Genomic DNA, 18,348 nt, shown 5'->3' on the forward strand with positions numbered 1-18,348 from the left:
CTGTCGGCAATTTAAAAAAAAAAAGTTTAAGTAAATGGTGAACGGACCTGAACTTGTGTCGCGCTTTTGCAGTCTTCTGAGCGCTTTTAAACAAACTTGTAAACGCCATGCTGATGTGTAAAGTGTCCATCAGTATTATCTTATCTCATTCACACACAGCAGGCTTTATCCCCTCAGGAGCAATTTGAGGTCCAGTGTCTTGCCCGAGGACTTTTTCAACGTGTGTCTGCAGGAGCTGGGGAACAAACCTCCAACCTGAGACGACCAACTCTACCACTGAGCCACAGCCACAGCCACCCCACAGCAAACTTCAACACTTTTAGTAACTGTGACAAGAACTTGCAGGTAAGAAATAGAAAACTTGGACATTGATTTGTACCCTAAGAGAAAACATTTCTGTGTGAACCGTAGACGGGAAATATTTCTGTACATGCTCTCTGCATGCTAATTAAAGTATATGACCAGTGGCGATTCTAGAGTCTGTTAGGCAAAAATTAATTGGGGGGCCCTCCAACCAGCGTCCATCACCATCATGTCTGGAGTCTCACAACGATTTCTCCTCTTCCTCTCTTTTCCTGTTTCTTTTTTTTCTCTCCTATAGACCGATAATTCCTCTTCACTGTTATATGTTAACTTCATTGTCAAACTTTGGTCTTCACAGCAATAATGCATGAAACGTTTAGCAGGGAAAGAGAGTGAGTGCTGTCAGATGGGGCACCCTAAGGGAGGTTTCCTACTGTCGTTGCAAAACATGCACATTTTGGGCGATTGCTTTGGTTTAAGTTGGTTTAATCCTTTTATTAGTCCATAAAGCACTCAATGGTTCTGCTCCCAAGTATATTTCTGACCTGCTCACACACTACAACCCTACCAGGGCTCTCAGGTCATCAGGTGAAGGTCTGTTATTCATTCCAAGAATCAAATCAAAGTCTGGAGAGGGGGTCCTTTGGTCACTGTGGCCCTTCTCTCTGGAACAAACTACCTGCTGACCTGAGGTCCATCACAACTGTCTCTACTTTTAAAGCCAAACTCAAAACCTATCTATTCTCTCAAGCATACCAATAATTATTCTTTGGGTATATGTGGGTATGTGTAAGTGTTTTTTTTTTGTTTTTTGTTTTTTTTTACTGTTTTGTCCCTAATCTGATTTTTGTATCATATTCATGATTGTTGAAACAGCTACTTTGTCTCTTGTATTCCTATGTTTTTTTTAATCTTCAATATAAAGCACATTGAGCTTACCTGTAATGAAATGTGCTTTATAGATAAACTTCTATTCTATTCTAAGTTTGTCAGCCCTCAGGGGCCCCCTGCTGGTCTGAGGTCTCAAGTAGTTGTCTGTTGACAACCAGCGCCTCTGTATATGACGTATATGATCGTAGCCATAATTCATAACAAGTGTTATCTCGAGACGCATTACAAAAGAGCATACATGTATGGGATAAGATGCAGGAAGGATTACTCCTTTGTATTCCTCGCCTTCCTTTTGTCCACACTTCCTTGCGGCTGAGGTGGAGGTCGGAGCAGGCCGTGCATGAATGAGTACGGCGGTGGTTGTGGGGATGGTTGTGTACACTAACAGACACAGTGGGTATCACCGTGCACTCAGCTCATTCCAACCTGGATTTGAGTGTTTAAAAAAAAAAAATGCTGTTTAACACTGAGTCAGTCTCAATAACACCAGTGCTGGTCCCTGGGACAGCATGACCGACTGCTGGCATTATTCTGACCGCCCCAGCAACAGGTGATGTCATCCACTAAAGAGCCTGCTTAACTGTTCCCCTACTTCACTTAATTATAGAAAATGTGTTTGCTTATCCAGGAGCAGAGACGCATGTAGCTTTGTCTAACGTCTACACAGCTTCTCTCTCTATACCGCACAATGACATTGTACTTGCTCTCACTTTGGACACACAACATAGATTTGCAAATTTGTTTCCTGACCTGTCATAGTCTCCGTTGCAGAGCGCTCTAACAGGGATGGTGAAGGGCTGCCACACCGGGTTCAGCGTGTTCTTGATCACCTCTGTCTTGTGGCAGATGGTGAACCTGCCGGCAAAAAAAGCACAGACGTGAAGTTAATAGAGGGACGGCACATTTTATATGGCTCACATTGTTCCTGTGAATATTACCCCGTGTCACTTAGCTGGAGCTTCCTCTGCAATGCTACAAAATGCTTCACAGGTTTTTCTAAACGCTCAGGTATATCTGGGAGGCACGGCAGGATTGCACATCAACTTTTATTGCCACAGATCTCTTCAAGGCAGAGCAGTGAAATAAGGTTAGAATGTTAAACTCTGAGATAAGCCTTCAAAGTGTGGTTTCATATCATCCCCCCCCCCCCCAAAAAAAAGTGATATGTAGAAGAAAAAACGGGAAGATCAGATGATTAAAAAAAAAATTGCAAATGATCGCTCTACCCATCGAAAACGTGCAGCAGGAAACAAACACATTGCTCTGCAGACGGATGTTCAGCGACAATGTGATGCAATCTGTTGTTGATTTTTATCAGCATCCCACTTCACACTCATCGGGACGCCCAGTGCGAGCACAGCTGCTGCAGATGGTATCCACTCAGCGGTGCCACAGAATCCACACAGGCTGCATTGCGGGGACATTTGATCCACTCAGAAATGGCCCGAAGCGATAACTACCCTCTGCAGTCCCTAAGTCACCGTAGAGCAGCAGGTCTTTTTTTGGGATAAAAAAAAAATAATGAAATAAATAACTGATAATTAAGTTGACTCTACAGGGATTTTAAAACATATAAAATAACAGGTAGATCTTTTTCTTTTTGCATTTGAAAAATAGAGTCAAAATGTCACCCGATGAAGGGCACAAGCTGAAACGCGTCGGTCTCATTTGTTAATGACATCGATCTTCATACTACAAGTGTTGCTGGAGCTTCATGACCTCTTCAAGACTTTCTCTCTTCTTGCATCGTTGGTGAAGTTGTGCCAGAAAAATGTCCCCCTGCTTCATCCCCTGATATAAATTATATTTATTTGTTTCTTTTCTTATACAGAATGTGTGCCTCTGCCTGCCAGTTTGACGTATGGAAAGAGAAAACTTTTGTCAAACATATCAAATCTTTAAAGGCTTTATATGTGATTTTTTGATCCAGCAGATGTCGACCCTTGAGCACCAGCACGAAACCAAAACAACTGGTGCATTGTTGTGTTAGCATGCTAATGCTAGCGATCTCTATCATGCTCGTATCTTCACACTGCATGTAAATTTACCTGAAATGAGCGTGATCTAGAAACACAGTTAAGCAGTGAGTACAGTATGTTATTCTTCTTTTCTCTAGTCCCTCAATTAAACAACTTTTATACACGAGGGGAGGAGTCAGCCGACCGTCCCACCAATGTAAACAAACTGAAGACAGGACTCGGAAAACTCTGAAAACATCACAGACAGTGGGACTCGGGTGTTAGACCCATTGTAGACAGTCATGACAGAGAATGTCCCTAACTTCAGGTGTTATTTAGAGAGAACAGTCAGCTGTGAATGCAAATTTAAAGTAGTCAGAAATTGTGGTTCAGGAGGAGTGATACACAGCGTGAAAAGTCCCAGTGATGTTCTCCCATATCATCTTGTCAATCAAGGAATGCCTCCTGTCCAATCAGATTGCTTGGTCAAACTAACTCTTGTATAATTTACAATAAGTTAGGGGAAACAGCATGAGTGGAACATTATCTCTACACATCTGAAAAATTCAGATTATTTTTATTATAATTCCAGGAACAACAGTTTGCTGTAAAAGTTATCAGTGAACATATAAGTTCACCATGTGAGCTCCAACTCACGTTCCATCCTCATTACTCCGATAGAAAACCAGGAAGGGGTCCGACTTCCCGAAGAAGTCCTTCTTGTCCAGCTTGTTGGCGCACAGCTGCATGGTGGCGATGTCCTGAGAGAGAGAGGAGAGACATCGATACAAACATTGTGATGCAACTTCATGTCCATGTCAGTAACTCATGTGCTCATGTTTCTGCAGAACAACTGGGACTCTTTTTGGAAATAAAGGTGGTTTTTAAAATTCAATGTAAACGTGGATCAGACTCTACAGGAATCGGAACAACGTAATGAGCGACGCATCCATTGATTACAGTGAGTGTTTTATTTAAATGATAGACATTACACGTGGGAGAAAGTGATTTTAATACGGGCAGAGAGGAAGAGGGAACGGCTTCATACATATGAATGAAGTGTTTCAGCAGTTAACGATGTGATTCCTGCTCCGGTGTTGACATGCCTGGATGGATATAAGGAGGGATGGATAGATAGACAAATTGCCCCTAATGAGGCCTTTTAGTCAGCGCCTCCAGTAGGAAGGAATCATGGGAATCCTAATCTTGTTATTGACTGATAGAGGTTGTCAACCTACACACACACACACACACACACACACACCGACACACACACCTATCAAAATATCTAAAGAGCATTTGGTACTTGTCAGGAGGAAAAACCTCCCAGAGTAACGATGGTAAACACAACCGAGATAAGCGTGTTAATGTTTTGGTCTCTGGAGCCGACAACCTCACACACTCACACACACACACACACACACACACACACACACACACACACACACACACACACACACACACACACACTCTCACACACACACTCTCACACACACACACACATAATCACAAGCATAGGAAGTTCTGTTAGTATCTGACTGCCAGGTTGGCATTTACATATTATTGTGGCAGGGGGAACGGCGATACAGGAAGAGAAAAGTCACCTAGATTCAGGTCTGGAAAACTTGAAACTCAATTTAAACCCATCGAAAGATAAAAGATAGACTTATATTAAAGCTGCTCCATCGTCCCTTCTGGGCCTCCGTACATGTGTGGTGGTGACTGTGCCTCTCATTGGATCTTCATGGTCTGGTTTGTTTTGGTCATCTTGGGACGTTTCTGGGCGGGGAGCTGGTGTGTTTCCTCCAGCCAATGACAGCGCAGCAGGTGAGTTTAGGAGTGGTTTGTAACGATTCAAACCAGCGAATATGACTATTTGTTCATTCAAATGTTCATAAATATGGAGCTTTTGTGCCATCAACAAAATGCTTCCCGAAAAACAACAAATAGCAAAACCTATATTGTTTGCATGTCTGGTTGTGTGTGTGTGTGTGTGTGTGTGTGTGTGTACTGACCCTGCAGTTACTGAGCTCCTCCGCAGCAAAGATAATGACTCCACACTTCTTCCCCGGGATCCCACTGAGAGAGAGAGAGAGAGAGAGAGAAAGAGAGACAGAGAGAGAGAGAAAGAGAGACAGAGAGAGAGAGAGAGAGAAAGGGAGAGAGAGAGATAGAGATAGAGAAAGAGAGGGAGAGAGCGAGAGACAGACAGACAGAGAAAGAGAAAGAGAGAGAAAGAGAGAGAGAGAGAGAGAGAGAGATCGAAAGGGAGAGAGAGAGAGAGAGAGACAGAGAGAAATAGATAGATAGAGAGAGAGAGAGAGAGAGAGAAAGAGAAAGAGAAAGAGAGAGAGAGAGAGACAGAGAGAGAGAGAGAGAGATCGAAAGGGAGAGAGAGAGAGATTGAAAGGGAGAGAGAGAGACAGAGAGAGAGAGAGAGAGACAGAGAGAGATTGAGAAGAAGGCCATAAATAATGCAACTGTTAAGCAGATGTCGTTCAAAGCTCTGAGCTGTTGTTGTTGTGAGGTGACAGCTCGTGCAGGCTGCAGATCGTCATAGTTACAGGAAGAAGTTCACATTTTCAGTCCTGCATAAACTTCAGTAACTCGATCCAGGAAACAAAGTCACCGTTGTCCGATTGAGGAAGATTACTTTTGTGGACATTAAAAACATCTTGGTAGCACTTCTCTCGTGCACATCGGCTCTTTCATTTTATTTACTCCCACAGGAAGCTCGTGTTCTCTTCTGAAAGAGTTAGCGTTTCATTGAGCTATTCTCCTCGACCACAACAACATTAAAAAAATGAAGTTATTAAATCAAATGGGTCTCGAGAAGCCTGCAGCTCTGCAACTCAATTTGACCACAGTTTGAAGTATCGAGCTTGAAGGCATCACAGATGTGACTACAATGGAAGGACACGTTTCTTCTCCTGCCGGCACTCACAACCTCAATTTCAGAGCGCTTCTCAACAGCGCTTATTGTTGCTAGGTTACAAAAGTTAACCTCCACTTCCCTCGGTGTGTTTTTAATGGCTGTGTGTGATTTGTATTGACTTTTATTAAAGGCACATTTCAGTGAGAAAACACCAGAACAATGTTAATGAAGCCGTCCTGACATCAGTAGAAGCTCTACATCTGGAAACTGTTCATTTGAAAAGACGAGTCAGACTAGCGTCTTCTCCGCCATTGCTGTTGACAAAGCTGATATCAGAAGTCCCGCCCCTTCTTGATTGCTATTGGTCAGTGAGTTGGTCTAAGTGACATTGAGGCATCGCCCTGAATGTTGAACTGCTTTCAACTCAGAGCGCCGCGAGCACTGCAAAATAAAACACCTGACGCCGAGGACTCGCTGAGCGCTAAAAACAATGAGCCAAAGTGGGCGGGGCCAGCACAAAAAGCACCGTCAGTGGACCCACGCCCCAAGAATTGAAAGGAGGCGTGCTTCGTCTACACGGGGCGCTGCTGCATTAATGCTTTTGCAGCACAGTGTTTCTGCAGGATTGGGCATCCTTAGGCGGAAGACTCAAACAAAAATCACTTTTGATGATGTCATGTTAATCTTTCCTGACTTGGATCGAGTTTCATCTCTAACGGAGGTCACATGAACGACAATAAAAAAGCACTTGATATATAAAGCACCATATAAACAACTGACCTCACTGAGCACTAAACACAGTCACATATGTAATTAAGTTTAACTAGAATAACCTTCAAAGCATCAGTGGGTTTAAACTTCTGACTGCGTGTGTTGGTTTGTTGGGGATTCACTGAGCGCCTACCCTCAGACACGGCGTCATTCTTTTCTATTCTTCCTTTCATTCAAGGTCAATGTCTGTGAAGAGTTTTTTCCTTTTTTTTTCTTATTTAAACTTTGATTTGAGTTTGTGAGACTGAAGTGAGGGTGGTGAAAGAACAGCTCACTGAGCCTTCACAAAAGAGGGAGAAATTGAACATTTGAATGTGTGTGGAGTCGACTCAGAGGAAAAGGAAAGCATGAAGAAGATTGTGAATGAGGCGGGGGGGGGGGGGGGGGGGGGGGTGAGGAGGGTAACTTCATGACATGTATGAAATGCTTGGCTGCTGCTTCGTGATGCTTTCCAGAATCACATGATAGGGCTCAGGGAGATGGAGGAGGAGAAAGATAAGAGAGGAAGAAATGACGCATGAGGATGAAAAAGGAGTGATTAGATGGATCAGAATCAGAAATATTTTATAAATCCTCAGGGAGAAATTCAAATAATGACATCGGGATGAGGGGAGAGAAAGACACCCAAGTCCCCCTCTCTGGAAGGACTTGGGTGTACTCGGTCTTTCTCGCTCCATGTCCTATTGTTTACGGTGAGAAGGCAGACTCAGAGGGCAGAACTAACACCTAGCTGTGGGAGTGTCACCCACCTGGGGGAGGGGTTACTGCCCTTTGTGATGTCATGAAGGAAAAATCTCCAAACGGCCTGTTTGAGCACACATTTTCTGAAAAGTGGAGCAGGTAAAAGACGGAGAGGATGGACTTTTCTCATCATTGTGGAGTTCGTAGACAGACTAGAGACACATGTTAGAGTTAGAGGAACATGATGAAGAGGATTTTCTATAATATGTGAACTTTAAAAGATTTTTTGGAGCATTTTATTAGAGAGACAAAACAGATAGAGTTGGAAATTATAGAGAGACGGATTGGGGAATGACATGCAGGAAAGGAGCCACAGGACGGATTCCAACCCGGACTGCTCGCTCCGAGGACAACAGCCTCTCCACGCAGACTTTCCCCAACCCACTTTACTTCATTGTCGAATGTACTTTTGTGATTTTGGTGTCAAGAACATCAACTGGAACTTCAGTCAGACGTCCAGCTGGACATATTCATTATCAGAGAGTGATCTAAGGTGATCTGAATGTTCAATAGAGAAACTCAGAATAAGGTATTTTCTTATCTATTGAGTTCTATAAGTAATAATGTTTTTTGTCAAAGTGAACCACTGTTATTTTGGGGTCGCAGGCTAAAAAGTTTGGGAACCCCCGATCTAAAGTTTTACCTTTAGTTCCCTGTTCAGTTCCATGAATCGTCAATTCATGCAAACCTCTGAAGCCAGACAGTCATTCAGAAACATTTGTTTTGCTCTCTACCGTCTTAAACCTTCTTAATGATTCTTTCACAGTGATGATAAATCTGAACTTTTTCCTCCTCTAGATCCTTGCTTGTGTTGTTCTTACTATAACTGCAGAACTTGCTAACATTAGCATTGGTTAGCTTACACTGAGTAAGCTAACTCGCCGAGTCACTGATTGGGTTATGAAGCATTCAAACACTGATTAAAAACATTTCATTTAACAATGAAGTCTGTTGAATTATTCAGCCAGACGCGTCCTTATCATCAGCTAATTGATAAAGTTGATTCTAAACTCTGTGGCACATCGTTAGCATCAAACACGTTTCTATTTAGCGGATTCATCCGTCATCAAACTTCAGACTGGAACAGAACAGAGACAAAGTAAAAAGAAAACCAAGGCGTGTTCATTGTATTCACAGCTGACAGCTCCACAGACGAACAAGTCAAACTGTTTGGCTCTGTCACAATCACGTCTGGATTTTGATTTGCAGACACATTTCTTTTTTACATCCTCAATTATACTGTCTTTGAGGTTTTCTTTTTCTTCTGTCTCTAACTTGTTATTTATCGATGTGGGACCAGCCTAATGTACCGATACAATCCTCCATGGCCTAGATCCTCAATGAAACCACTGTACACTCAACAATTTTAACTTTGAATTTTAACCGTACCAAAAGTTGGAAACCTCTGCCTGAGGCCACACACACAGTCTGCTGGGACATGGGTTGGGAACAGGAGGGTTGCAGGTTCAAGTTCCAGTGCGGACCAAGTCTAGAAATTGGACTGGAACCCTAATAGGTGCCAGGTCACTTCCTGAGCACAGCCGAACCCCAAACTGCTAGGCCACCCTTCCATGTGCAGTGCCCTCACTCTGAATTTGAAGAGTGTGAACATGTTTTCAGAGTCATTTTCATTTCTGTCCTTGTGATGCAAACATCCAAGCTTTTGGAAACACAGCGCCTGAGGCGAGGCCAGGAGGCAGAGCTGCCGTCCGCTGACCCTGAATCATTCATCTGTGCTCCAGCTCAGTGTCACAACAAAAAGACAGACTGCATGATAACAGCCCCATCAAAGCACCACAGACTTATTATCCTCTGTGATACTGTAGAACGAGAGAAGGAGCGTGACATCCAACGGAGGGAGAGGGAACGGAAAAAGAAAAAGGGAGCTTTTTAGTGCAAAGAGGGAAGAAAAATTGACTAAAACAAAGTAAAATCCAAACACAGCGTGCAAATTCTCCCCTCAGATATCTTCTTGAGGTAGTTTCACATTGGATGGATTCTCTCGCTCCTGCTGCCCACCAGCTGTGAAAGGCAGCTCCAATAAGAGAATTATTCATGAATTTATGCACTCAGTGAGTCCAACCCGCCAGCGAAAGAAAGGCCTGGAATCTGGAGTATCTGTCCGAGCCCTTACCGCTCGCTGACTACAGAATATTAATGACATATCGTCTGTTAAAAATTACAAGTATTTAGCCTGAGACACGTTCCAGGCCACAGAGACTTGTTAGAGCTCTGTTTTCAAGATGTGTTGGCATCTTAGAATTCAAGCTTACAGCAATTTATTTAAAAAAAAAAAAAAAAGACAGCTTATGTGTTCTGATTTTGAATTTGTGCAACCCCAAACAGCCACTTAAAACATCGTCTCAGTGAGGCAGCTGTGAGCCATTTTGTGTTTCTGCAAACAGCTCGTGGGAAACACAACAAGGCTAAGCTGCCATCTGCTATGAATGAAGTGACATGAAGAAGCATCCCTCCGCAGGACACTGGTAAAGCTCGGGATCATAGCCGTCATTTGAAAAGTTCACAGAGCGCAAATCATGAGCATGTCTGGCCCGTATTCTTTTTCTGGGAATGTGCACATTTACTAACATGCATTATCAAACATTGAATTTTCAGCGTTCATTTTCTTTGATTTCTGATCAAACAAAGCAGAATAAAATGATGATGTGAAGATCCAAACATGGGAAGGTTGGTCAACAACACTGTGTCTGTCCTCAACCACGCTCTGAATAGTGAATATAAATCATCAAATATGAGTTACAGGGCTCCAGATTTAGAGGGTCAGACTGAAGCACTTTTGTATTTTACAAAAGTCAATCGTGTATAATCGAGGATCAAAAGTTCATTGAAGAGCCTTGAAATCCTGTGTTTGGAGTTTAAAATCTTTGTTGTGTGTATGTTTGTATCTCGTCTTTAAAGGAGCAATAGTAAGATATCTACTGAATGAAATGATAAAGTGATCTTACTATATGATCAGACATGTGGGCCCCCCCCACACACAACCGTTTTGGACACCCCTTGGTTTGTCAGATATGAGAGCAGTTATCAGGTCAAACCAACAGGTGTTGCAGCGATGGAAGCGGGCAAGAGAAGTGGTTCAGATAGAAGTGATTGTACCCGACCTAAAAAGCCTCTGCATGTTTCTAATAAGCTCCACGAGCAGAAACGTGCTCAAACTAGAATCAATATTGGAGATGCTTTTGAAAAATGGAGAGAGGTTAGAACACAGAAAGGTTTACAGACCCATGCAGAGCTGGATAAACACTGAAGCTTCAGTGTTCACCACATGGCAACCTGCGTGAGCATCGACTCTAGAGAGGAGAGGGCGGGAGGAGACAGCTCTCTACAATGTTTGAATTTGGACTGCAGTACCCATTTTAAACACTAGGTGTCAGAGATACAGCTCCTTTAATTGTATGTTTCTGTTGTGCAGAAAGTGATTTCACTGATAAAGTGTGTGTTATTCTGCATTGATGAACAGGTTAAAAACCCTCTATGATTCTGTCTCTGCTTCCTTTTTTGTTATGACTTGTTTGTTTGTACTATTCTTGCTTGCTGCGTAACGCAAAATCGGTCCCTCAGCCGTATTAGATAAGAGTAACAAAGTGCTTCACAGGGAAAAGGTGAGAACATTGGAAGAGATCCCTGACAAAGCTGAACAGGCAGATTGTGTCAAAGTGAGGGGATTTTCACCGCGCATTCCCTCTCAGCAACATCCAGCAGAGACAGCTCCACATAGACCGGTGATGCACGGTGAGGCGGTGAACCTTTAAAAGTCTAATTTCTCCTTTAAATCAGTTACTCCACGTTCTCCCTGTGCTAACCCCCTAACCACTGAACTCATTTCTTATTCAGTCAGCGCATGTCCCTCTTCATCGCGAATTAGTCCTGACTCAGTTATCCTATCTGTTGGGTGTCCTTTTATTTCAGGGCCACACTAAAACAATTAAAGTGTAGCTCATTGGGAGAGTATAAACACTTTATCTCCATCATCATGTTGTTGTCTTTTAGTGTTCTGCAATGATCCCCCACTCCATCACACAAAAACAGCACAGTCCTCACACACACATGGCTCCCGTGTGGTTATGAAACTTAATGAAATTAAAAACCTCCATATGAGCTACAGAAGAAATCGAGAGCATCACAAACAAACTGGTTATTCTCCAGAGCTTCTTTTCATGCCTGTCACCTCTGCAGAGCGGTCGATGTCAAGAAAGGCAATTAAAAGTAGGCTATGCTGCTGAAAAAAAATAGCAGAACATGGTTCATTGTGAGCGACATTTAAAATAGAGAGGGATGAGGTTATTGACTTCCTACACATATACAGAACAGGACAAGAAAAGACAAAGAGATAAAAAAAAATGTCCCGTTAAATCCAAAGAGGTCGAGATAATCAACACAACCGGAACGTCCCTCCCAGGAGCTTTAAATGTTACCTTTTAAAGTTTCAGTTTTCACTTTTGAACATTTATATAGTAGCTTCAAAGGTGGATTTAAAAGCATAATAACCTTCAACATGGATAATGGCGTCTCTTCCATGTCCACAGTGAAGCCTGATCGTCTGTTTCCTGCAGGTTTTAACTTTGGCAGCGGGACTTTCAGTGGGCTTCAAGTGGGAAGTGCGTACAACTTTACGGCCTTAGTTCACACAGAAGCGTTCAGTTATTAAAAGAAGTCAGTTAGCCCGTCTTTGTGCTGTTTGATTTAATGGCAGATGTTTAGAGGAAGAGGTTGCCGCTTGGTTTTTTATACGGTCTGGTATGTTTAATGGCACAGCGTTCTGGTCACTTATGGTTTGTATTTTCCGACTGTTATTCCAACAAGTGCTGTTGGTCACGGATGAGGTTAGCGTTGCCTGACTCTGTAACTTTATCACATTTTAATACTCAAGATGCTCAAAGCTGGCAAGCACAACACAAATCCTCAGATCATTCCTGCAGAGCCAACTACAAACATGTTTTTGGTTTTCAAGAGGAAGTCGTAGATACGTGTTGCCAGTTGGAAGTTCAACAGTTTTTGTGTAACTGCATCTGCTGTTCAATGAAGGATGATTTTCACAATGGGGCTTTAGAATTGACTACACAAAGATATTTCTTCATACATTTACAGACCGAGAAAGAGCGCCACGGATATAAATTGTCTTTGTCAGACACGTGATCGTGTAGTTGGTGACGTCAGTTCAGCGCCACTTTGGAGGTATTGTTTCGATGGCGTTTCCACAGCCAACCGTACCCTTATTTGGTAAGCGGAGTGTAAGCCAGATGGAGATAGCCGCGTCAGCTATGAAATAGTGTGACATCACAGCAGCACAGTGTAGCCCGCTTTTAATTAAGCTCAACGAAGAAGAAGAAGAACAGGGACACAGTAAACAAAAGGGACTCTTTAGGGTCTGATCAGTACCCCTGGTACCCTAACAGAAGGGTACTAAAAAAGTAGGATGGTACAGATCCCTTATTTTAGTACCATTCCCAACTTTTGAAGGTGGAAACAACAATAAATGGTTACCTCAGCGAACCGAACTGAACCGGACCGCTTGGTGGAAACAGGGCTTTAGAGACATTTCTGCTGCATCAGGAAATGAGCAGAGAAGACACCAACACATGCCAAAGAAGGGAGAAAAGAAGGAAAGAGCTGAGACGTTGTGGTGTCTTTGTCGTGGGCCAGAGAGCAGGGACGACATGGTAGTATGTGACGATTAAAAATGCAAAACTGTGTGGGTCCACCTCTGTCGTGTGGGGCTGCAGCATGCACCAGCCACAGATGACAGCTGGGTGAAATTAGCATATATGTGTTTACTTATATATATATATATATATCTGGAGGTCTGGTAAGTTGACAGTCAGTGATTTAAAGTCACATGGGGACGGGGGGAAAGATTTATGCAGACTGCATAAAATGATGTCGCTGATAGGTGTTTAAATTTCCATACAAAATAAGAGCAGCTGATGTGCTGGTACCTGCATAGCACATTAGGCCAGGTGACATCCACACTGATGCAGCAGATGGTCAGTTCAGGGACACAGACATGGACCAGAGGGGACAGACTGCAGCTTTGTGTGTCTGTCTTTTTAACACATCTCGTTCAGATCTATCAACTAAATTGACTAAAGATATTTGAAGTTATTGGAGACATGATTCAAACCTGAAACCTATCAAGGGGAGTTTTCACTTTTAATAGAACGGCAGAAATAAACACTGATGCCACTACATGTCCTACAAAAGCAAACCAGACCATCTGGAAAAACACAGCTTTTTTCTATACAGTTTTTTATGCCCGTCACCACTGCTACCAGGTCAGATGAGGTGTTTAACTGCACGCTGCCAAATCTGCCTTTGTTTACTTTTTTTTACAGAAAACATTCATAGTGATGTGTTTGACAGCTTAGAGGAAGCAGGAAGAGATTTTTTTCATGACAAACACATGTACAGGACTAGATCAGAACAGAGATAAGTGGCACCGCTGTACCAACGGGGCAAAAAATGATATATGACCAAAGTATCATGGCGATCACTAAAGTAGTTTTTGAAATTTTTGAACTTGGACCTAAGCAGTGGACTAAGCTACTCCTGAAATCAATTCAGGCCTCCTGTCCGCCTGGCTTTTTTTTCTGAGCGACTTTTTTCAATTGTTTTTCAGTGAGTGGAGAGCGTTCACAGCAGAACGCAGCCACCTGGGGAAAAAGCTCAGCACCCAGTTTCTTTTTCCCTTTTTTGTGCGGCCGCTCCGAGCGCTCCTGTTGAAAATCGTTCAACTTTACAGAAAGGCGCTGTTGACGTCACCGGCGCTCTTTTCTTAATGTATGATATTCCCCGTAGTTTTGCCGCCTATGAATCGTTTCTTGTACCCACATCCTCTTTGCTCCATGTCTGACTGGGAAATAAACGACCTCAAATAAAAAACAAGTAACAGAGCAAGCATACAGCGGCCGTTGTCAACAGACTGTTGTCATAGAGCGCTTCATGAAAGCGCTCCTAACCGCACATCCAGTGCTTTTCTGCCCGGGAAAAAATGCTAGGAGAACACGAGCCCTAACTCTTACCGAAGCAATATGTCCTTATTTACACATCATTTTGATACATAATGTTCTTCTGGCTGTGAATTTTTTATGCCCTGATACGACACATCATGACTTACAGAGCACATCAGCACACACAAGAAGAGGACAGCTGCTCTATTTGACAAGTTGGAAGTGAGACCGAGCTTCTTCCCTCTGCTGCTGGCTCCAACCTGCATATTTTAGGACGGACTGGATCGATCAACATTTGACAGCCACGTTAAAACAGCTAAAATTATTCACCGTTTCAGAAATATCGTTGACCTCAGACCTGTAGTTTCAACATGTCTTCATCTCACATTGACGACATAACGGATGTACTTTTTATAGGTGCCCATAAGCAAGGCACGAACCCCCAACATCTGCAGACGCATCGTCCAATCAGCAGCTCAGTAACAGAAACAGACTCAAGCCGTGCCAGCAGTCTGAAGCTGTTTCCCACCTCTCTCATCTGTTACTTGTGTGTTGCTCTTTGCCTCTACGACATCATCAACCAACTTTACACCCCTCTGCTCCGACAGGCTGACCGATGCCTCGCAGCCAAATCCAAGTCAGGTATAATTTAATGACACACAGACTGGTGTGCCGTCATACACCCGGCAAACATAGCGGTGCACGCGGGCGGCTTGTGTAGACTGCGCTCCAGCTCATCAATCTACATCTGGGCGACTGGCAGCGTGTGGGATTGTGCACAGATCAGCCTCATTTCTTCAGATTAACCAACAAAATGAGGGGCTCTGTCTGCTTTCTGCCTGCCTGTCAAACAGGAAGTGATGATGTGGGAAAGTTAATACTCAGGCTGAGTTACTTCTGGTAAGTTTAATTTGTGTTTTTTTATATTTGAGAATAAGTGCATCAAAGTTTTCTCTGGAAATAAAATCGTCAGTTTAGTTTAAAAATACCTCCAGTAAGTACTCCATGAGTATCCACATAATGCACGCCTCTGGGCTCCCCCATTTAGATTTTTTTTTCTTCAAATGATCCATTTTGGATCGTTGTTATACCTTAACCGCCTCGGCTAATAGCCACCTCCCCCCCCCCTCTCGGTTACCATAGCAACACACAGGTAAGTGGAAAGGAGTGCTTGGTTTGCCAGGCTGCATGAAGCCCGTTTCTAAAAGTGTTGACCTATAAAAACATACACCCACCGACATGTGGAGGCTACCACAGCCATGTATACGTTTTGGACTCTTCTGTGTGTGAGTGTGAGAGAGAGAGTGTGTGTGTGTGTGTGTGTGTGTGTGTGTGTGTGTGTGTGTGTGTGTGTGTGTGTGTGTGTGTGTGTGTATGTGTGTGTGTGTGTATGTGAGTGTGTGTGTTTGATGGCAGGGAATGCGAAAAAAATCAATAACACAAGTTTTATATATAGAGGGTCTCTGTGATGTCTTTGTCTCAGCTCTTTTAGTTGAGTGTGTGTGTGTGTGTGTGTGTGTGTGTGTGTGTGTGTGTGTGTGTGTGTGTGTGTGTGTGTGTGTGTGTGTGTGCTCACTCCACCAGTGCATAGATTCCTCTAAATGACGGAACATGAAGAAGGGACGGTGTTGTTCGGAAAGTAAACACAAATCTGTCTCTCTCAGGAAACTTGTCCTTGTCTTTGCATCCATCTTTCTTTTTTTTTCTGCTGCACCGACTCCCTCACTCAAAACTTCATCATCCTCTCCTTTCTTCTCTACTTCCTTTTTTTCCATCACACTTTGTCTTTACTCTGATGAGTTACCTCCCCCCCCTGTCCCCATCCTCCTTCTTGTTACCCTTCACATACCTCTCTTTCACTCTCCGTCTCTCCTTTACCTCCCCCCCCCCCCCCCCCCCCCCCCCCCCCCCCGTGTTTCCCCCCCTGGGCTTCACTGCGTCTGATCTAACAGCGGCTCCAGACAGCTGTCTATTCCCTGCAGGCAGCCATCAGAGACACTGACCATAAGGGAGGAATAGTGATCGTGCTCTGCTGGTCTTTTATTGTGTAGTTTCCTTTTTCAATTGCAGCCTTCTCCCTTACAATTCTGGCATCGTTCAACTCTGCGTTTTCTTTTATTCTGCTTCTCTCAAGTCGTGAAAAAGCAAAACAGCTCGGCCCGGGGAGGAGGAGAGTTAGGTATTTTAGTTACAAAGCTGCGGACACGAGGTGTATGCATAGATCATTAGGGAATAATGTGACAGCGGTGCGTCTTTGCTGCATCCTTTTTGCTGTGTTTTAAATTCAAATCTTGTCTTTTAAGGGAATCGAGGCCACCGGGTATTTTTGTCTCAGGTATTTTAGGATTTTTTTTAGGCGTGGCAGAGAACAATCGAAACACAGTGAAAAAAAAAAGCATTATGTTGGGATTATGGGAAATAAAATGTCAGCTTCAGTTTAATATTTAATTTTTTTCAGGAACAGAACAACCATGAAACAGAATGTGTTGTGGTGTATTCAAGGTTTCCTTGCTTTTGCTGGAATGCAGGTATTGTTTAAAAGCTCTGCAATTTATATAAAATAAAACAGGACTGTCAAATGATTGTTTCAAATGTATCATTAATCTTTAAATTTCAATACTAAATACATAAATTCAATACATAAATTGATTTAATGTTTTTTATTGCATGTCTGAATATCCGTTATTTTGCATTTCAAAACATTTTTTGTTGTGCTTTTATTTTGAATTTTTGCGACTGACTTAAGCTAAGGGAAATGTATTTACTATTTGAATATAAAGCTGCTTTTATTTTGAAATAAATTAAGTAACTTTTGGTAGATAGAAGTTTATGGGAAACAGAACTTGATTTGTTATTTATAAGAAAATGAAAACAGCTAAAGACGATGGTAAAAAAGTGATAATTTTCTTGTTACATGGTGCATATTAGTTTTGACTCTTCAACTGAGTTTTTTCTTATAAAGTGAAATTAACCTCAGTGTAGTGCTGCCTGAAGAAGTGTGTATACTCTTAATTTTTACCCCAAATGTATTTCCTTAAGTGTCCTTTCCAGCAGAGGATAAATGGCCTCTGTTATAAACAATAACATGTACAGTAAGACTCCTTATATATTTAGTCTGTGTGTACCTGCAAATGAGAGAGAGCATACTACTGAACATAGTGAGTCAATCAATGGTGTGAATTAGAGGAGATTTAGTTGGTATACCCTATGGAAACTGGAAAATAAGTACTGTGGAAATGAACAATTGAAAGGTGCAGCGAGGGCTGGCTTACCAAAGGAACAAAATAGCAATGAATAGGATTTTAATTCTGGACTTTGACCACATCACGGTTGGCGCCCTAGGCTGACAGACTTTAAATTATGATAGTTATAACCTCTGAAACTTTTTAGTAGGCTTAGGCACCTAAAAGATTTGGTTAATGTTAAGAACCAGCTCTTACTTAGGTCTAAATAAGATTTAATGTTTAGTTCTAGATTCAGAGGAGAGACCAGCAGCGGCTGTCAGGGTGAAAAATGTTGAGCTTTCAGTCGGAAAATAATTACAAACCAGTTACAAAGTGCTTCACTTACACCAAAGGTTGCTGGGAAACATTATTCATGCCAAGACCACAAAAATAAATTGTTTTGGGGCGCTGGTGGTGCAGTGGTGCAGTGGTTAGTGCGCGTGTCCCATGCATGGAGGCCATGGTCCTCCAAGCGGGCGGCCCAGATTCAAATCCCACCTGTGGCTCCTTTCCCGCATCTTATTCCCCACTCTCTCTCTCTCCCTGGTTTTGACTCTATCCACCGTCCTATCTCTCCATTAAAGGCACAAAAAGCCCAAAAATAAATTAAAAAAATA

General features: G+C 42.7%; 1 protein-coding gene across 1 annotated transcript in view; it reads right to left on the reverse strand.

Moving 5' to 3' along the window:
- Nucleotides 1-18,348, reverse strand: part of LOC132990302 (copine-9-like) — a 66,596-nt gene that overhangs the window by 18,167 nt on the left and 30,081 nt on the right. The window contains exons 7-9 of the mRNA XM_061058475.1: nucleotides 5,168-5,231; nucleotides 3,810-3,913; nucleotides 1,945-2,049 (exon numbers count right to left, since the gene is read on the reverse strand). Of these exons, the coding sequence (XP_060914458.1) occupies nucleotides 1,945-2,049; nucleotides 3,810-3,913; nucleotides 5,168-5,231 (273 nt within the window). The remainder of the gene's footprint in view (nucleotides 1-1,944; nucleotides 2,050-3,809; nucleotides 3,914-5,167; nucleotides 5,232-18,348) is intronic.

This window comes from Labrus mixtus, chromosome 15 (assembly GCF_963584025.1).
Source record: "Labrus mixtus chromosome 15, fLabMix1.1, whole genome shotgun sequence".
NCBI classification, from domain to species: domain Eukaryota; kingdom Metazoa; phylum Chordata; class Actinopteri; order Labriformes; family Labridae; genus Labrus; species Labrus mixtus.